General features: G+C 41.7%; 2 protein-coding genes across 19 annotated transcripts in view; one reads left to right on the top strand and one right to left on the bottom strand.

Annotated features, from left to right (window-relative positions):
- Positions 1–21748, top strand: part of GIT2 (GIT ArfGAP 2) — a 68285-nt gene that overhangs the window by 9718 nt on the left and 36819 nt on the right. For all 18 annotated transcript variants that reach the window (XM_078337241.1, XM_078337239.1, XM_009004597.5 and 15 more), the window contains exons 5-8: positions 1704–1790; positions 1900–2030; positions 5641–5735; positions 21309–21354. In XM_078337241.1, coding sequence (XP_078193367.1) covers positions 1704–1790; positions 1900–2030; positions 5641–5735; positions 21309–21354 — 359 coding nt within the window. The remainder of the gene's footprint in view (positions 1–1703; positions 1791–1899; positions 2031–5640; positions 5736–21308; positions 21355–21748) is intronic.
- Positions 3488–3824, bottom strand: LOC108593219 (small nuclear ribonucleoprotein G). The gene has a single exon (XM_017976368.4). It carries the CDS (start codon positions 3778–3780, stop codon positions 3592–3594), a length of 189 nt encoding a protein of 62 aa, XP_017831857.3. The 5' UTR covers positions 3781–3824; the 3' UTR covers positions 3488–3591.

Below are 21748 nucleotides of genomic sequence, written 5' to 3'. Positions count from 1 at the left end.
CCCCAGCAGAATCTGGCTAAAGAATTTAGAATTTGGCATTTTGTGTAAAAATGCATATACTTATTACTTCCATTGATTAATGAGACTTGGTATATGTTAGGTTTTTTTTCTTACCAAAGTTTTAAGAATTACTCAGGCACAGTGGCACATGCCTATAGTACTAGCTACTTGGGAGGCTGAGGTGGGAGGGTTGCTTGACCCCAAGAGTTCAGTCCTGCCTGGGCAACATAATGAGACCCTGTGTTTAAAAAACAAACAAAAACTATTTTAAAAATTAAACAAAACTTAGAAATAGATGTTAGAGTAGATTTCTTCATTCCTGTGATAAGGGTTACTTCATCTTGGACAATTCTAGGTTAGATTTGAAGGAAGGTGGCTCATTTTCTGAATGTATAAGAGCTTTTCTGCAGTAATACAGAATTCAGTATATCACAGGCCTTTTCCCACCCTGAAAGATTTTATTAAAGTATATTACATAGGTCAAGAATAATGTGGTAGAAAGGGTATGGTATAAGGCAGGATCCTATAGCTTACACAGTGTAAAATTTGAAGTCCTAAAGCCCTAATTACAGGTAACTACTAATAATAATAGCTGTTACTATTATAGCATTTGTATTCTTTGAGCTCTTTATTATATCACTCTAATTCCTTATAACCCGTGAATAGGGCTGGGCCTAGTAGCTCATGCCTGTAATCCCAACACTTTGGGAGGCCAAGGTGGGAGGATTACTTCAGCTCGTAAGTTCGAGACCAGCTTGGGCAGCATAGTGAGACCTATCTGTATTGAAAAGTAAAAAATTAGCAGGACATGGTGACCGGCGTCTGTAGTTCTAGCTGTTCAGGAGGCTTAGGTGGGAGAATTGCTTGAGCCCATGATACTGAGGCTGTAGTAAGCCATGATTGTTCCACTACATTCCAGCCTGGATGACAGAGCAAGCAAGACCCTTTCTTTTTAAAAGAAGAAAAATGCCACCTTTTATAAAAAAATTTTTTTTGAAACAGGGTCTCTCTCTGTCACCCAGGCTAGAGTACAGTGGCATGATCATAGCTCATTGCAGCCTCCACTTCCCAGATCAGGTCATCGTCCCACCTCAGCCTCCCTAGTAGCTGGGACTGCAGGCGCATGCCACCACACCCAACTAATTTTTCTATTTTTTGTAGAGCCAGGGTCTTGCTGTGCTGCCCAGGCTCAAACCCCTGGCTCAAATGTTCCTCCCACCTTGACCCCATAGTGCTAGGATTACAGACATGAGCACTGCGTCCTGCCATTGTTGACATTTTTTAGATGAGGAAAGTGAGGTTCAGATTATTTAAAGAACTTTCTCAAGGTCACACGGCTTGAAGTAGGTATAGTTTGAAATTAAGGTCTATCAGACGTCAGAGCCACACACACAGTCACCTCTTCACACAGTCCTGCCTCTCACTCAGGTTCTGGTTTTGCCACTTCTTAGACAAGTCAGGCATTTGGGCAGGTCAGGCTTCACAGCCCTAGTTTCCTTATCAGTAAAGTGGCCTGACCCCACCGTAGAGCCCAGGGATGGTTATGACTGGCAGAGGAGAGACTGGTCCATGCACTTTACTGAGACAAATAAAGATTATGCGTTACTGATGTAACGTATATTAAGATGGTCTGTCAGCTGCCCTAGGACATCATTCTTTATGTCTCTAACCACGATTTCTTTTTCTGTTTGTGCGTTTTTCAGCAACTCCATTCAAGCGTGAGAACAGGGAATCTTGAAACCTGTTTGAGACTGTTATCTTTAGGAGCACAAGCCAACTTCTTTCATCCTGTAAGAAATCATGAATTGCTTCAGATGTTGAAACTAAGTGAGTTGTGTTTGTGTAGCCTTTAGTTTATTTAATATGCTCTTTTTTCTACTTTTTATTTATGATTCTTAGGAAAAAGGAAATACCCCACTTCATGTTGCCTCCAAAGCAGGGCAGATTTTACAGGCTGAATTATTGGCAGTATATGGAGCAGACCCAGGCACACAGGATTCTAGTGGGAAAACTCCTGTTGATTATGCAAGGTAAGAGACCTAGATTCTTACTACTTCTCTCTGGGATTTTTTGGTTGGGTATGATTCCTTGTTGGGTAGCTAAATTGTGTGTGTTAGCATTTAACCCCTTTAAAGATTTCCGTCATTTTATTTATTTAATTTTACTTATTTTTTGAGACAGAGGTTTGCTCTTGTCACCCAGGCTAGAGTGCAATGGCATGATCTCAGCTCACTGCAACCTCTGCCTCGTGAGTTCAAGCGATTCTCCTGCCTCAGCCTCTGGAGTAGTTTGGATTACAGGTGCCCCCCCACCATACCCGGCTAATTTTTTATATTTTTAGTAGGGATAGGGTTTCACCGTGTTGGTCAGGCTGGTCTTGAACTGCTGACCTCAGGTGATCCTCCCACCTTAGCTTCCCAAAGTGCTGGGATTACAGGTGTGAGCCACTGTGCCCAGCCTACGTTATTTTATTTTACAGATGAATACATTTCAAATGCATATAAACTCAGCTTGACAAAGTTGAGGCAGGCTAGAATCATGAACCAGCGTACTAAACTTCCAGTCTGTCACTTGATCCTTTATGATACAGTGGTATTTGAGCTGTAGTTAGATTCCAAATCAACTATCAAGAATTACAGAATGTACTCTTCAGTTTTTTTTTTTTTTTGAGACAGAGTTTTGCTTTTGTTGCTCAGGCTGGAGTGCAATGGCGCAGTCTCAGCTCACTGCAACCTCCGCTTCCTGGGTTCAAGCGATTCTCCTGCCTCAGCATCCTGAGTAGTTGGGACTACAGACATGTGCCACCATGCCGAGCTAATTTTGTATTTTTAGTAGAGATGGGGTTTCTCCATGTTGATCAGGCTGGTCTCAAACTCCCAACCTCAGGTGATCTGCCCTCCTTGGCCTCTTGGTGCTGGGATTACAGGGGTGGGCCGCTGCTCCCAGCCACTCTTCAATTTTTTAATACTCTTAGTTTTTGCTTGAACTTAAAAGCAAATCTATAAATAGCTATGTGATTAAACAGGTATAGTAAAATGTTAATTGTAAGGTTGGGGTAGTAGACATCTAAGTGCTCACTCTAGGCCAGGCGCAGTGGCTCACGCCTGTAATCCCAGCACTTTGAGTTTCCAAGGTGGATGGGTTACTTGAAACCAGAAGTCCGAGACCAGCCTGGCCAACATGGTGAAACCCTGTCTCTACTAAAAATACAAAAAAAACTGGCCAGACATAGTGGCAGGTGCCTGTATTTCTGCTACTTGGGAGGCTAAGGCGGGAGAATCACTTCAACCTGGGAGGCAGAGGTTGCGATAAGCCAAGATCATGCCACTGAGTTCCACTCCAGCCTGATAACAGAGCAAGACTCTGTCTCCAATAAAAAAAAAAGTGCTCACTGTAAAATTCTTTCAGTTTTTCTTTTTTTTTTTTTTGACTGTTACAAAAGTTTATTTAACAAAAAGTCTAATAGGAAAATGTACATGACCTAATTTTTACATCACAGTAAAACAGGCCCTATGGAGAGAGGACGTGGGTTTCTCCGCTGAACAGCCATTATACTCGTTCCAAGGCTTCTAACATGATGATACTATTTCCTCATATTACCACCATTCCAATATTGTTCTGTTGTCCACTAGTCGCCATCTCCACACATTCATCTATCACAAGATTCATAAAGGGATCAAATCCCCGCAATATTCCTTGGACATGTCTGCCACCATTTAATTTCAATGATAACTTCTTGTCCATAAATTTTTTCAACTCGGGAGGGTGAGCTTTGCTCATGATGTCTACTCCGCGGGCACACAGAGGCCTTGGAATGGAATGCCCAGTTTTTCTTTATTATCAATAAAGTCTTTGAGAAAAATCTATGTTAGTCTTGAATATAGTTTATTTTATTTATTTATCTATCTATCTATCGATCTATCTATCTATTTATTTATTTATTTTTGAGACAGTTTTGCTCTTGTTGCCCAGGCTGGAATGCAGTGGCACAATCTCAGCTCACCACAACCTCCGCCTCCTTGGTTCAAGCGATTCTCCTGCCTCAGCCTCTGGAGTAGCTGGGATGACAGGCATCTCATCCATCCCACCATGCCCAGCTAATTTTGTATTTTTAGTAGAGATGCGGTTTTTTCCTTGTTGGTCAGGCTGGTCTCAAACTCCTGACCTCAGGTGATCCACCTGCCTTGGCCTCCCAAAGTGCTGGGATTACAGACGTGAGCCACTGAGCCCAGCTTTGAATATTATTTAAATGACCAAAAATCAATCATCTTTCCTTCTTTTTCCAAATTACCTTTATTTACTGTGAAGTACAATACTCTGCTTCACAGAGGATAAAATGGGTGAATAACAAAACTCTGCCATCCCAGAATTTACTCTCTTGGAAAAGATGATGAATAAATGCTGAAAGAGTTCAAGGAGGCAAGACCATATGTGATTGATTGCCAAAATGGATAATTGATCTTAAAAAGCATATATAGGGTTTCTTCATTGTGGTCTAAATCATTTAAGAAATTTCTTCAGCTGGTTGTGAAGAATGGGTTGGATTTGAATGTGTAAAGGAGGTGTTAAAGCATTCCAGGTAAGAGAAAAGGCAGGAGTCAAGATCAGGAGGCAGGGAGGAGCAAAGCATGTTCAGCACAGCAGGAGACCTGACTGGAAAGAACAGAGTGGGTTTGGGAATAAGAGCAGGAGTACAGTATTGCGCAGTGCTTCATTATTTCACATAGCGCTAAAAAGAAGAGCCCAGCCAATTACATTATGGTGCATCATCAATTGTAGGATATTTCCTGATTTCACAGATATTAAAAAATGAAGGAATAAGATATGCCTCTCACAAATCAAAGCTGTGTGGTAGGTTGGAGGGTGTTGTGAGTGCATTGCATGGTGGGAAGTGAAGCTGGCTGAAACTATCAGGTTGGTGCAAAAGTAGTTGCAGTTTTTGCCATTACTTTTAAGGACAAAAACCACAAAATATACTTGATCTTGGAAGAGAGCCCTGGTTAAGTGGTATTTATTATCACTTACCTTAGAATTTTCACAGTTGTACCTTGCATATAATAATCTCATTATAATTTGTTTATATGCCTTGTTACTAAAAGGATTCTAAGTGGCCTAAATATTTATTTCATGGTTACTGAAAGGTAAACTTAATAATTTCTGTTATGCAATTGAAGATAAGTCCTCACTGATTCAGAATTTCCAAGGTAAGGCCTGCACATTGTATATTTCTAGAAATGTGCTAGTTAATTTTTGAGACCCTCTATGCTAAACCATTGATTAATTTTTTTACCTCATTAGATTAAGTCATTCTTTATCCTTCCCTCTCATAAGTCTTTAAGTTTCTTATTAATTATTCCATTTTGTGCCTTAATAAATGAAAGGGGATAGTTCAGATGGTGAAAACAGTTTATAAAAGTGGGATGTAAAGTAGACTTCAGAGATCTACCTCCATAGCAAGGTCGATTATCCTAAAAAGCCTTGTGTGATAAACTACTCAGGTGTCTTAGGAGACGTCTTTGCTTTTTCTTTTTCTCTTTTATTATCACCTATTCAGAGAATAAGGAGATGTCTTTGTATTTCTCCATCTTAAAGCCAGTGAATAGTGAGCAATATAAATGGTACTTTGTTTTCTTTTGATAGGCAAGGAGGGCACCATGAGCTGGCAGAGCGCCTTGTGGAAATACAGTATGAGCTGACGGACAGACTAGCCTTCTATCTCTGTGGCAGGAAACCAGGTGAGTGGACAGAGAATGACCTCTCCATATCTCCAGTCAGGAAGGTTCTAAAAAAACAAGTTGGCTGTGTGCTAATGTTATGGCTTGTGTAAAACAGAAAAAAAGAAAAACAAGTTGGAGCACTGTTTTCTGTGACCTCCTCTGCTTTAACATATCCCTGAGAAAGCTGTGAATATGGGTTTTAATTTGAAAGGATAACTGCGGAATTGTCAGTTACATGTAAGAGATAGAAAGTTGAACAAATATCCTTGGATTTTTCATTTTTAAAACTTTAGCTCTAGAGAAATGACTGATTTCAAGAATCAGATTGAATAATCAAAGCAAAATTGAATGTGTACCATAGTTCCTAAACATGGTGGGACTAGGAATGCAGAAGCAAAGCAATAACTTTTTGAATGGAAAAAAAGTCCAGAAGTGAGCTTTGCCATTAGCCAACTTGGTTATTTGTGATATGGAACAGGATTCAGCAAACCATGTTCTGTAGGCCAAATCTAGCCTGTCACCTGTTTTATTAAATAGAGTTTTGGATCACGCCACTGCACTTCAGCCTGGGTGACAGAGTGAGACTCTGTCTCAAAAAAATAAAAATAGGCCAGGCGTGGTGGCTCATGCATGTAATCCCAGCACTTTGGGAGGCCAAGGTGGGCAGATCATGAGGTCAGGAGATAGAGACCATTCTGGCTAATGTGGTGAAACCCTATCTTTACTAAAAATACAAAAAATCAGCCAGGCATGGTGGCATGCACCTGTAGTCCCAGCTCAGGAGGCTGAGGCAAGAGAATCGCTTGAACTGGGGAGGTGGAGGTTGCAGTGGGCCGAGATCACGCTACTGCACTCCAGCCTGGGTGACAGAGCAAAACTCTGTCTCAAAAAAGTCAAAAAAATAAATACATAAAGTGTTGACCAGGTGCAGTGGTTCATGTCTGTAATCCTAGCACTTTGGGAGGCCGAGGCAGGAGGATCGCTTGAGCCCAGGAGTTCAAGACCAACCTGGGCAAGAGGGGTGAGACTCAATCTCTACAAAAAGTTTTTTAAAAAATTTGGCCGGGCGCAGCGGCTCACGCCTATAATCCCAGCACTTTGGGAGACCGAGGCAGGTGGATCATGAGGTCAAGAGATTGAGACCATCCTGGTCAACAAGGTGAAACCCCGTCTCTACTAAAAATACAAAAATTAGCTGGGCATGGTGGTGCATGCCTGTACTCCCAGCTACTCTGGAGGCTGAGGCAGGAGAATTGCTTGAACTCAGGAGGCAGAGGTTGCGGTGAGCCGAGATCCTGCCATTGCACTCCAGTCTGGGTAACAACAGCGAAACTCTGTCTCAAAAACAAAAATTAGCCAGGCATGGTGGTGTGCACCGGTAGTCCCAGCTACTTGGGAGGCTGAGGCAGAAAGATCACTGAGCCCAGGAATTCAACATGGCAGTGAGCTATGCTTGTGTCACTGGACTCCAGCCTAGGTACAGTGACAAAGCTAGACCCCCATCTCTCTAAAAAATAAATGCATAAAGTTTTATTACAAGAAGGCCATGCCCAGTTATTTGTATCTTGTGTGAGGCTGCTTTCACATAACGATAGCAGAGTTGAATAGGTTTAGCTTTTGCAACAGAGGCCAGATAGCCACAAAGCCTAACGTATTTACTATTTGGCCCTTTATAGAAAATATTGGCCAACTCCTGATACACCACTTTCACATACATGTATGCAATGGTTCTCTATCCTGGTTGTACAATAGAGTTAAGAGCCTCTGGTGTAGTTTAAGTTCTGGGTGAGATGGAGTAAGCACACCCCACCCTGTGTCTCCTGCTAAATAGAACTAACAAACCTGGACCAAATGCTTGGATTGGCTAGCTAAGGACTCTGAAAAGTAAATCCGAGTTGGTGGATTAGGGAAGTCAAAGTGCCATCAAGCTGGTGGTGAGTGTCCTCTTTGTCTTACTTCTGATAGAACTTTAGTGACAGCCTGAAACCTGGAAGTGCATAATGAGTGCAAAAAAGCCTTTTTGTGCTGGGCACAGTGGCTCACTCCCGTAATCCCAGCACTTTGGGAGACCAAGGCAGGCGGATTATGAGGTCAGGAGATCGAGACCATCCTGGCCAACATGGTGAAACCCCATCTCTACCAAAAATACAAAATAATATAGCTGGGCACGGTGGTGGGCACCTGTAATTCCAGCTACTCGGGAGGCTGAGGCAGGAGAATCATTTGAACCCGGGAGGCAGAGGTTGCAGTGAGCCAAGATTGCGACCCTGCATGCCAGCCTGGGTGACAGAACAAGACTCTGTCTTAAAAAAAGAAAAAAAAAGCCTTTTTTCTGGTTAAAGAGCAGGAAATGGGACTCCTACAGGACAGAGAGGAAGGGGATTTACCTGGGGTTTTTTCCTCCTCCTCCTTCCTTTTTCTGATCTCTCTAACCCAGCCCATAAGCAAGCCTGTGGCTACAATAGCTGCAGCGGTGGCAGCACAGCTTCCTAAATCTCTGACCAAGGTGGATGAGGGGGGATACTGGTTGCTTTTCTTTTTCTATTTTCTCACCTTCTGCCCAGGAGGCAGAACCTAACCTGGTTGGTTGCCTGCTAAGACAAAATTGTTAACATTCTGCATAAAGAAGACCCAGAGTCTCATAACATAATATTCACAATGTCCAAGATACCATCCATAATGACTTGACATATGATTAATTCTTATGTACTTGTAAGGGAAGGCAATCAACAGATGCCAACCCCAAGATGACACAATGTTGGAGTTATTAGATAAAGATTTTAAAGCAGCTAGTAAGACCATGCTGTAAGAAGTAAGAGCAAACGTTCTTGAAACAAACAGAAATATAGCAAGTCCCATCAGGGAAATCAAAGTTACAGAAGAGAACCAAATAGGAACATTAGAACTGAAAAATGCAATAACTAAAAATTTTAAAACTCACTGGATGGGCTTAATAGAAGAATAGAGATGACAAAGAGAAGTCAATAAATTGAAAATAGATCACAGGCCGGGCGCGGTGGCTGACGCCTGTAATCCCAGCACTTTGGGAGGCCAAGGCGGGTGGATCACGAGGTCAAGAGATCGAGACCATCCTGGTCAACATGGTGAAACCCTGTCTCTACTAAAAATACAAAAAATTAGCTGGGCATGGTGGCACGTGCCTGTAATCCCAGCTACTTAGGAGGCTGAGGCAGGAGAATTGCCTGAACCTAGGAGGTGGAGGTTGTGGTGAGCCGAGATTGCACCATTGCACTCCATCCTGGGTAACGAGCGAAACTCCATCTCAAAAAAAAAAAAAAAAAGAAAATAGCTCACTAGAAATTAATTGGTTTAAGCAACAGAGAAAAAAAGTAGGAAGAAAAAATACTGAACAGAGCCTCAGGGACCTGTTATACTAGATAAAATACTAGAATGTCTGACATTTATGTCATTGGATTCCCAATAAGAGATGAGAAAGAGTGTGGTATGCAGAAAAAGTATTTAAAGAAATATTGCAAAAAAAAAACAACCCCTCTGAATTTGGCCCAGGCCTAGTGGCTCATGCCTGTAATCCCCTAACTTTGGGAGGCCAAGGAGGGTGGATCATTTGAGGTCAGTAGTTCAAGACCAACCTGGCCAACGTGGCGAAACCCCATCTCTACTAAAATTATAAAAATTAGTTGGGCATGGTGGTGCGCACCTATAATTCCAGCTACTCAGACGGCTGAGGCAGGAAAATCACCTAAACCCTGAGAGGTGGAGGTTGCACTGAGCCCAGATGGTACCACTGCACTTAACTTGGGCAACAGAGCAAGACTCTGTCTCAAAAACAAAAAACAGAAACAAATAACCACCAACAACTCTAAATTTAGTGAAAGACATAAACTTACAGATTCAAGAAACTTAGCAAATACCAGAGAGGATAAACTCAAATCCATACTTGAGACACATCAGAACCAAACTACTGAAAAGTAAAGTTGAAGAAAATGTCTTGAAAGCAGCCAGGAAAAAGTGACATATAACATATATAGAAAAACAGTGATTTGGCCGGGTGCGGTGGCTCACGCCTGTAATCCCAGCACTTTGGGAGGCCGAGGTGGGTGGATCACAAGGTCAAGAGATTGAGACCATCCTGGTCAGCATGGTGAAACCCCGTCTCTACTAAAAATACAAAAAATTAGCTGGGCACGGTGGCGCGTGCCTGTAATCCCAGCTACTTAGGAGGCTGAGGCAGGAGAATTGCCTGAACCCAGGAGGCAGAGGTTGCGGTGAGCCGAGATCGTGCCATTGCACTCCAGCCTGGGTAACAAGAGCGAAACTCCGTCTCAAAAAAAAAAAAAAAAAGGAAAAAAAAAAAAAGAAAAACAGTGATTTGAATGATTGCAGCTATCTCATCAGAAACCATGGAGATGAGAAGGAAATTAACTAATACTTTTATTATTGTTATTGTTGTTTTGAGACAGGGTCTTACTCCATCTAGTAGGCTGGAATGCAGTGGCATGATCTCAACTAACTGCAACCTCAGCCTTCTGAGCTCAATGATCCTCCCACCTCACTACCCACAGTAGCTGGGTCTACAGATGGGCGCCACTGTGCCCAGATAATTTTTGTATTTTTTATAGAGACAGGGTTTACCTCATTGGCCAGGCTGGTCTTGAATTCCTGAACTCAAGTAATCCGCCCACCTTGGCCTCCCAGTGTGATAAGATTACAGGTGTGAGGCACCATTTCTGACCTACTTTTTTATTATCAGTTTTTTTTCTCATCTTTGTGATGGTAAAAGCAATACTTTTATTTTTTATTTATTTATGAGATGGAGTTTTACTCTTGTTGCCCAGGCTGGACTGCAATGGCACAATCTTGGCTCACCGCAACCTCTGCCTCCTGGGCTCAAGTGATTCTCCTGCCTCAGCCTCCCAAGTAGCTGGAGTAGCTGGGATTACAGGCATGCACCACCAAGCTTGGCTAATTTTGTATTTTTAGTAGAGACGGGGTTTCTCCATGTTGATCAGGCTGGTCTCGAACTCCTGATCTCAGGTGATCTGCCCATCTCAGCCCCCGAAGTGCTGGGTTTACAGGCATGAGCCACCATGCCTGGCCAGTAGAAACAATACTTTTAAAGTGCTAAAAAAAGCTGTCAACCCAGAACTCTATATCCAATGAAAATAACCTTTGGAATTAAGGCAAAATAAGGACACTGTAAGAGGGAAAAAAAATAAGAGAATTATTTGCTCTAACAGAAAAGCTAGAGAAAGTTCTTTGGGTGAAAGGGAAGTGATACCAGAAAGAATCTTGCAACTTTAAGAATGAAAGAAAAACAACAGAAATGGTAAGTATCTGGCAGAGTAAGACCCTGTCTCAAGAAGCAAACAAACAAAAGTTGAAATTTTCATACGTATTTTAAAGGTATAACATCCTTGGCCAGGTGCGGTACCTCAAGCCTGTAATCCCAGCACTTTGGGAGGTTGAGGTGGGCAGATCACTTCAGGTGAGGAGTTTGAGACCAGCCTGGCCAACAGGGCAAAACCCTGTCTTTACTAAAAATATAAAAATCAGCTGGGCATGGTGGCACATGCCTGTAATCCCAGCCACTCAGGAGGCTGAGGTAGAGGAATCATTTGACCCTAGGAGGCAGAGGTTACAGTGAGCCGAGATTGTGCCACTGCACTCCAGCCTGGGCAACAGAGGGAGACTCCCATCTCAAAAAGAAGATATAATGTCATCTATTAGGGTTTTCAGCATATGTCAATGTAATACATTTGACAACTATGACATAAAAGGGGATAGGGTAAAAGAAATATAATGGTAAGATTTCTACCTTCTACTGGAAATGTAAAATAGTATTTCTAAGTAGACTGTGAAAAGTTAGGTGTGTGTTTGTGTATGTATGTATATATATTTAGTAATTTCTACCATAACCACCAAAAGAAAACTACAAAGATGTGATCAAAAATGGTAGAGATAAATGAAAATGAAAAATTACTGATATCATCAAAAGATATTTTGATTCAAAAGAAGAGAGGAGATGGGGAGAACAAAAAACTAAGAACCAAATAGAAAACAAATAATAACATCATAGGCTTAAATCTGTACATATCAATAATTACATTAAATGTTAATGACTCAAACACATCGATAAAAAGCAGAGATTGTCAGAATGGATTAAAAAACAAAAGGGGCTGGGAGCAGTAGCTCATGCCTGTAATCCCAACACTTTGGGAGCCTGAAGTAATTCTCCTAATCGCTTGAGCATAGGACTTTAAGATCAGCATGAGCAACAGAGCAAGATTCCTTAAAAAAACGTTATAAAAACTATCAGCTCATGCCTGCAATTCCAGCACTTTGGGAGACCAGGGCAGGTGGATCACCTGAGGTCGGGAGTTCGAAAGCAGCCTGACCATCATGGAGAAACCCCATCTCTACTAAAAATACAAAATTAGCTGGGTGTGGTAACACATGCCTGTAATCCCAGCTACTCAGGAGGCTGAGGCAGGAGAATCACTTGAACCTGGGAGGCGGAGGTTGTGGTAAGCCGAGATCACGCCATTGTGCTCCAGACTGGGCAAGAAGAGTGAAACTGTCCTCAAAACGAACGAACAAACAAACAAAAAACCAGCCAGGCATGGAAGTGCATGTCTGTAGTCTCAGCTACTCAGGAGGCTGAGGTGGGAGGATCACTTGAGCTCAGGAGGTCAAGGCTGCAGTGAGTGTTGATCATGCCACTGCATTCCAGCCTGGGTGACAGAGCAAGACTCTGCCTCAAGAAACAAACAAACAAAAAAGCCAAAAGGCCTAACTCTATACTGTCTATAAAAAACCCACTTTATAACATATAGGTAATAAGATTAAGGCCAAAAAGTGTAAAAAGATATACCGTGCAAAGGCTCAGGAAAAGAAAGTAAGGATGACTGTATTAATATTAGACAAAGTAGACTTCAGAACAAGGAATATTAGTAGGGATAGAGAGGGACATAATATGATAAATGAGTCAATTCATCAAGAAGGCGTAACAGTTCTAAATGTGTACACATGCAGCAACAGACCTTCAAAATACATGAAGCAGCTTTGCACGGTTGCTCACGCCTGTAATCCCAGCACTTTGGGAGGCAGAGGTGGGTGGATCACCTAAGGCTCAGAAGTTCAAGACCAGCCTGACTAACATGATAAAACCCTGTCTCCACTAAAAATACAAAATAAGCCAGGTGTGGTGACACATGCCTATAATCCCAGCTACTCAGAAGGCTGAGGCACAAGAATCCCTTGACCCTGGAGGCAGAGGTTGCAGTGAGCCAAGATTGTGCCATCTCAGTCCAGCCTGGGCAACAAGAGTGAAACGCCATCTGAAAAAAAAGAATGAAGCAAACTTTGGTAGAACTAAAAGGAGAGAAGGTCAAATCTACAATTATTGTTGGAGAGTATACACTCATCTTTTAGTAATAGACAGAACTAGTAGATAGAAAATCAGTAAGGTTATAGAACTAAACCAGACCAAAACTCAACTACATTAGTTGACATTTATAAACTCTTCTACTCGACAGCATTAGAATACACATTCTTTTAAAGTACATATTGTACAGTCACCAAGATAGACGATATCCTGGGTCATAAAACAAACCTTAGCAAATCTAAAAGAATTAGAATTCTATAGAGTATGTTTTCAGACCATAATAGAATTAAGCTACAAATAGGTAGTACAAATAAAGCTGGGGAACACCCAAGTGCTTGGAAGTTGAACAGCACATTTCTTTTTTTTTTTTTCTTTGAGACAGAGTCTTGCTCTGTTGCCCAGGCTGGAATGCAATGACGCAATCTCAGCTCACTGCAACCTCTGCCTCCCAGGTTCAAGCGATTCCCCTGCCTCAGCCTCCCTAGTAGCTGGGATTACAGGCACACACCACCAAACCTGGCTAGTTTCTTTATTTTTAGTAGAGACGGAGCTTCACTATGTTGGCTGGGCTCATCTTGAACTCCTGACCTCCGGTGATCCACCCACCTCAGCCTCCCACAGTGCTAGGATTACAGGTTCGAGCTACTGCGCCCAGCCCTGAACAACACATTTCTAATTAATCCATGGGTCTAAGAGGAAGTCTCAAGGGAAATAATATTTTCAACTGAATGAACATGAAAATGCAGCATATCAGAATTTCTGGGATACAGCCAAAGCAATGCTTAGAGGAAATTTTATATTATTAAATTCTTACCTTAGAAAAGAAGAAAGATCTCAATTTATTCTTATGATTATTTTTTGAGACTGTGTCTTGCTCTGTCACCCAGGCTGGAGTGCAGTGGTGCCATCTTGGTTCACTGCAACACCCACCTCCCAGGTTCCAGTGATTCTCCTGCCTCAGCCTCCCTAGGAGCTGGGATTACAGGCATGTAGCACCACTCCTGGCAGATTTTTATGTCTTTAGTAGAGATAAGGTTTCACTGTCTTGGCCAGGCTGGTCTTGAACTCCATACCTCAAATGATCTGCCTGCCTCAGCCTCCCAAAGTGCTGGGGTTACAGGCATGAACCACTGCGCCTGGCCCCAAATTGTTAATCTAAACTCCTCCCTTAAGAAACTTTAAAAAAGTAAAAAAAAAAAAGCAAAATAAACCTGAACTATACAAAAGGCAGCAAATAGTAAAGATCACAAATTAATGAAACTGGGAAAAGAAACAATAGAGGAAAATCAATGAAACTAGAGCTGGTTTTTCAGAAGGATCAGTAAAACTCATAAATGTCTAGCAATACTGACAAAAAGGAGAGAATACAGATGGAGTTATCACTATATACCACACAAACATTAAAGGATAATTTTCAAATGATACAGACCAGGCCAGGTTTGGTGGCTCATACCTGTAATCCCAGCACTTTGGGAGGCCGAGGGGGGTGGATCACCTGAGGTCAGGGGTTCGAGACCAACCTGGCCAACATGGTGATACCCTGTCTCAACTAAGGATACAAAAACTAGCGGGTGTGGTGGTGCATGCCTGCAATCCCAGCTACTCGGGAGGCTGAGGCAGGAGAATCGCTTAGAACCCAGGAAGTGGAGGTTGCAGTGAGCTGAGATCATGCCATTGCACTCCAGGCTGGATGACAAAGCAAGACTGTGACAAGAAAGAAAGAGAGAAAGATAGAGAGAGAGAGAGAAAGAGAAAGAAGGAAGGAAGAAGAAAATCAGTTATTGTAATCTGTCACATTAACAATAAAAAAGAAAAAGTATATCATATTAGTTGATGCAGAAGAAGCATTCAACAAACTTCAACATTCATTGTTTTTTTTTTTTAATTTTTTATTGGATTTTAGGTTTTGGGGTACATGAGCAGAGCATGCAAAACAGTTGCGTAGGTACACACATGGCAGTGTGCTTTGCTTTTCTTCTCCCCTTCACCCACATTTGGCATTTCTCCCCAGGCTATCCCTCCCCACCTCCCCCTCCCACTGGCCCTCCCCATTTCCCCCCAATAGACCCCAGTGTTTAGTACTCCCCTTTCTGTGTCCCTGTGTTCTCATTTTTCATCACCCGCCTATGAGTGAGAATATGCGGTGTTTCATTTTCTGTTCTTGTGTCAGTTTGCTGAGGATGATGTTCTCCAGATTCATCCATGTCCCTACAAACGACACAAACTCATCATTTCTGATTGCTGTATAATATTCCATGGTGTATATGTGCCACATTTTTCCAATCCAGTCTATTATCAATGGGCATTTGGGTTGATTCCAGGTCTTTGCTATTGTAAACAGTGCTGCAATGAACATTCGTGTACATGTGTCCTTATAGTAGAACGATTTATAGTCTTTTGGATATATACCCAGTAATGGGATTGCTGGGTCAAATGGAATTTCTATTTCTAAGGCCTTGAGGAATCGCCACACTGTCTTCCACAATGGTTGAACTAATTTACACTCCCACCAGCAGTGTAAAAGTGTTCCTTTTTCTCCACATCCTCTCCAGCATCTGTTGTCTCCAGATTTTTTAATGATCGCCATTCTAACTGGCGTGAGATGGTATCTCAATGTGGTTTTGATTTGCATCTCTCTGATGACCAGTGATGATGAGCATTTTTTCATATGATTGTTGGCCTCATATATGTCTTCTTTCATAAAGTGTCTGTTCATATCCTTTGCCCACTTTTGAATGGGCTTGTTTGTTTTTTTCCTGTAAATCTGTTTGAGTTCTTTGTAAATTCTGGATATCAGCCCTTTGTCAGATGGGTAGACTGCGAAAATTTTTTCCCATTCTGTTGGTTGCCGATCCACTCTAGTGACTGTTTCTTTTGCCGTGCAGAAGCTGTGGAGTTTGATTAGGTCCCATTTGTCTATTTTGGCTTTTGTTACCAATGCTTTTGGTGTTTTGTTCATAAAGTCCTTGCCTACTCCTATGTCCTGGATAGTTTTGCCTAGATTTCCTTCTAGGGTTTTTATGGTGCCAGGTCTTATGTTTAAGTCTTTAATCCATCTGGAGTTAATTTTAGTGTAAGGTGTCAGGAAGGGGTCCAGCTTCTGCTTTCTGCACATGGCTAGCCAGTTTTCCCAACACCATTTGTTATACATGGAATCCTTTCCCCATTGCTTGTTTTTGTCAGGTTTATCAAAGATTGTATAGTTGTATGTATGTTGTGTTGCCTCCGGTGCCTCTGTTTTGTTCCATTGGTCTATATCTCTGTTTTGGTACCAGTACCATGCTGTTTTGATTACTGTAGCCTTGTAGTATAGTTTGAAATCCGGTAGTGTGATGCCCCCCACTGTGTTCTTTTTGCTTAGAATTGACTTGGCTATGCGGGCTCTCTTTTGGTTCCATATGAAGTTCATGGTGGTTTTTTCCAGTTCTGTGAAGAAAGTCAATGGTAGCTTGATGGGGATAGCGTTGATTCTGTAAATTACTTTGGGCAGTATAGCCATTTTCACGATATTAATTCTTCCTAACCATGAACATGGAATGTTTCTCCATCTGTTTGTGTCCTCTCTGATTTCGTTGAGCAGTGGTTTGTAGTTCTCCTTGTAGAGGTCTCTTACGTTCCTTGTGAGTTGTATTCCAAGGTATTTTATTCTTTTTGTAGCAATTGTGAATGGCATATCGTTCTTGATTTGGCTTTCTTTAAGTCTGTTGTTGGTGTAGACGAATGCTTGTGATTTTTGCACATTGATTTTATATCCTGAGACTTTGCTGAAGTTGCTTATCAGTTTCAGGAGTTTTTGGACTGAGGCGATGGGGTCTTCTAGGTATACTATCATGTCGTCTGCAAATAGAGACAATTTGGCTTCCACCTTTCCTATTTGAATACCCTTTATTTCTTTTTCTTGCCTGATTGCTCTTGCTAGAACTTCCAGTACTATATTGAATAGGAGTGGTGAGAGAGGGCATCCTCATTCATTCAGTTTTTAAAAAATCTTAGCAAACTAGAAATAGATGAGACTTTCTTGACCTGAAATAGAGTATCTATTTAATGATGAAAGACTGTGTTTACTCTCAGATTGGGAGAAAGACTAGGGTGTCTACTCTTACCATTCCTCTTCTACATCACACTGAAACCAGTGCCAAGAGGCAAGAAAAATAAATAAAAGGCATATAGATTGAAAAGGAAGAATTCAAACTGTCCCCATTTAAATGAGTTGATTTCTATGCAGAAAATCACAAGTAACCTACAGAAAGGTTTCCAGAACCTTTCGTTAAACAAGATTGCAGGAATATGGTCAACAGCCAAAAATACAACTTTTTAGTTTTTTTGAGACAGTCTCACTCTGTCGCCCAGGCTGGAGTGCAGTGGTGTGATCTCGGCTCACTGCAACCTCTGCCTCCTGAGTTCAAGAAATTCTCCTGCCTCAGCCTCCTCAGTAGCTGGGATTACAGGCCTGTGCCACCACACCTGGCTAATTTTTTTGTATTTTTAGTAGAGATGGGGTTTCTCCATGTTGGCCAGGCTGGTCTTGAACTCCTGACCTCAGGTGATCCACCAGCCTCCCAAAGTGTTGGGATTATAGGCATGAGCCACTGCGCCTGGCCAAAAATCCATCATATTTCTTTAGAATAACAGTGAACAATTGGAAACTGAATCTAGAAAAACAATACCACTAAGAAAAGCTCCAAATTGGCCAGGCATGATGGCTCACATCTATAATCTCAGCACTTTGGGAGGCTGAAGGGGGTGGATCATTTGAGTTCAGGAGTTCAATACCAGCCTGGCCATCATGGGGAAGCCCTGTCTCTACTAAACGTATAAAAATTAGCTGGTCATGGTGGCAGGTGCCTGTAGTCCCAGCTACTTGGGAGACTGAGTCAGGAGAATTGCTTGAACCTGGGAGGCGGAGGTTGCAGTGAGCCTGAGATCTCGTCATTGCATTCCAGGCTGAGTGACAGAGTGAGACTCCATCTCAAAAAAAAGAAAAACAAAACCCTCAAAATTAAATACTTAGGTATAAATCTAATGAAATACACAATACATGTAGGATCTATATGCCAAAAACTGCTGATGAAAGAAATTAATGAAGACCTGAATAAGTGGAGAGATATACTGTGTTTATTGATAGGAAGACTCAGTAACATGTTTATTCTCCACAAATTAATAAACGTATAAATTTACTTGAATTGAGGATTTTTCATAGACATAGACATACTGATTCTAAAATTCAAATGAAGATAGGTATAGTGGCCTATGCCTGTAATCCTAGCACTTTGGGGGCCAAGCCAGGAAGACCACTTGAGCCCAGGAGTTCGAGACTAGCCTGGACGGGATGGCAAGACCTCGTCTCTACAAATAATAAATTAGCCATGTGTGGTGGTACATGCCTGGAGTCTTACCCACTCAGGAGGCTGAGGTGGGAAGATCACCTGAGCCTGAGAGGTTGAGGCTGCAGTGAGCCATGATCGTGCCACTGCCCTCTAGCCTGGGCGACAGAGTAAGACCCAATCTCCAAATATATTAATAATAATAATAATTTAAAATTCAAATGGAAATGTGAAGGAACTAGAATAGCCAAGACAATTTTGCAGGAGAATAATGTGGGAGGAAGTATACCACCCAATTTTTCGGACTTGCTATGAAACTCTACAGTTCTCAAGACTGTGATACCGATGAAGAGATAGACATTTAAGTCATTGAAACAATATAGAGAATCCAGAGATACACCCACACAAATATGTTCAATTTGTTTTTGTCCAAAGTGCAAAGGTGGTAATCAGTTCAGTGGAGAAAGGATTGTCTTTTTAATGCATTGGGACAACTGGACATCCATGTGCAGGAAAGCGAACTTCAACCTAAACCTCACACCCAAAAACTAGAAAGGATCATAGATCCAAATGTAAAACCTGACACTGTAAAACTTCTAGAAGAAAACATAAGAGGGCTAGGCATGGTGGCTCACACCTTTAATCCCAGCACTCTGGGAGGCTGAGGTGGGTGGATCACCTGAGGTCAGGAGTTTGAGACCAGCCTGGCCAACATAGTAAAACCCCATTTCTACTAAAAATAAAAAAAATTAGCCAGGTGTAGTGGTGCATGCCTATAGTCCCAGCTACTCACGAGGCTAAGGCAAGAGAATCACTTGAACCCGAAACAGGGAGGTTACAGTGAGCCAAGATCACACCACTGCACTCCAGCCTGGGTGACAGAGCGAGACTCTGTCTCAAATAAAAAAGAAAAAGAAAAGAAAGCATAAGAGAAAATCTTTGTGGTCTTGGATTAATAAAGCTTTTAGCTATCAGCTGAGTATGGTGGCTCATGCCTGTAATCCTAGCACTTTCAGAGGCCGAGGTAGGAGGATCACTTGAGCCCACAAAGTCAAGGCTGCAGTGAGCTATGACCTCACCACTGCACTGCAGCCTGGGCAACAGAGCAAGACCTTGCTTCTGCAAGGGGAAAAAAAACCCCAAAAACTCTTAGATGTGACACCAAAAGCAGAATCCATAAAAGAAAATATTGATAAATTATACTGCATCAAAATTGAAAATATTTGGCCAGGTGCAGTGGCTCACACTTGAAATCCCAGCACTTTGGGAGGCCAAGGTGGGTGGATCACCTGAGGTCAGGAGTTCAAGACCAGCCTGACCAACATGGTGAAACCCTGTCTCTACGATATACAAAAAGTTAACCTGGCATGGTGGTGCATGCCTGTAATCCCAGCTATTTGAGAGGCTGAGGCAAGAGAATCGCTTGAACCTGGGAGGCAGAGGTTGCAGCGAGCTGAGATTGCACCATTGCACTCTAGCCTATGCAACAAGAGTGAAACTCCATCTCAAAAAAAAAAAAGAAACATTTTTGTTCTGAGAAAACTACAGTTAAGAAAGTGAAAAGACCAGATGCAGACTGAGAAAATACAGGTATTTGGACATCACATATCCAGCAAATGACTCATATTCAGAATATTTAAAGAATTTTAAAAATTCAGGCTGGGTATGATGGCTTACACCTGTAATCTCAGCACTTCGGAAGGCCTAGGTAGGTGGATTACTTGAGCCTAGAAGTTTGAGACCATCCTGGGCAACATGGCAAAACCCTGTTTCTACTAAAAATATAAAAAAATTAGCTGGGGGTAACAATGCACACCTGTAGTTGCAACTACTTGGGTGCCTGAGACGTGAGAATCGCTTGAACCCAAGAGGTGAAGGTTACCAGTGAGCGGAGATCCACACCACTGCACTCTAGCTGTGGGGGACAGAGTGAGACTCTGTCAATAAATAAATAAATAAATATTAAAATTAAAACTCAGCAGTAAGAAAACAGCCCAATGAAAACTGGGCAAAGACAAGATATGGGATGGCAAAAAAAAAAAAAAAAATCACATGAAGACAAGCATAGCGTGATTAGTCATTAGCACAATGAGATGTCACAGCATACCTGTTAGAATGATTAAACTTTCAAAAACAAAACCAAAACTGACAGTACAGGTTCTAGGGAAGACAGGAAGCAACTATAACTCTCACACATTGCCATTTGGAAAACAAAGTGATAGTGCTGCTCGAGGGAAAAAGTCCGGCAATTTCTTACCAAGTTAAAGATACATTTATTATGCAACCAGCATTTCTACTCCTGGGTTTTTTACCCAGAATAAAGATAGACTTATGTTGACAGAAAAACCTACATAGGAATGCTGATCATGGCTTTATTCATTGGCACATGGATCAGTGTCCTCCAGAAGCTAGATTAGGGCTGAGTCAGTAAGCTTCCTTGCAGATGGAGTTCCTTTCTGGATCTGCGAAGGCCACCTGCCCCAGCCCTGACTGTTTCATACTAATAGATTCATTTGAGCGAGGCCCAGAGTTCATCCACTGTCCCACACAGTGGGCTGATGAAAGCCTGCTCTGAGCTGATTCAGCTCCCTCAGCACACTTTCCATGACCAAAGATCATCAGTTACACTGAGGGCAAACTAATCTTAAGGATTGGGGTGAGCACAGGTTTCTGCTAAATGATGCCTGGACCTTTGTACCAGAAAGAAACAAGGCTATGAGTCTTGCTACTGGGTGGGTCTTCAGGAATGTGTAGCCAGTCTAGCAGCTTGTTTTCTCCCACGTGACTCGTAATTATACAAAAATACTAATTGTAAAACTTAGTTTGAGAAAATAATGGTGATGTTCCTTTACAGATCTTAACATTTCTGTGAACAAAACTTTGACTTGGTTTCTGTTTCAGATCACAAAAATGGACAGCACTTTATAATACCTCAAATGGCAGACAGGTAAGACCCTTGAAATAGCAGTTGGTTTTGTGTATCGCTAATATTTCCTTGGCTATATTGTGTTTAAGTATATTATATTTTGTGTTTAACAAAGCCCATACATTTTTCTCTTTTATGGCTATACCATTTGGAAATAAGACGTCTGTAAGTAAACCACCATATAAAACTTAAGTTTCAAAGTGCACAAGTAGCAATTTGACTAATAGGAAAATTGAAGCCAGTGATACTGTCACTGTTTTAGCCAGTTGTGACAGTATTTATGTGTCTATAGATTATATTTACAGAATACTTCTGTATTATAGATTATATTCTTTCTTTTTTCTTTTTTTTTGCACATAGAAAATGATTTGGTTCCAATGTAGATTATATTCTTTATCTATGACAGGGGTTGGCA

This window comes from Callithrix jacchus, chromosome 9 (genome assembly GCF_049354715.1).
Source record: "Callithrix jacchus isolate 240 chromosome 9, calJac240_pri, whole genome shotgun sequence".
NCBI lineage: Eukaryota > Metazoa > Chordata > Mammalia > Primates > Cebidae > Callithrix > Callithrix jacchus.
This window is presented reverse-complemented; position numbering and strand designations above follow the sequence as displayed.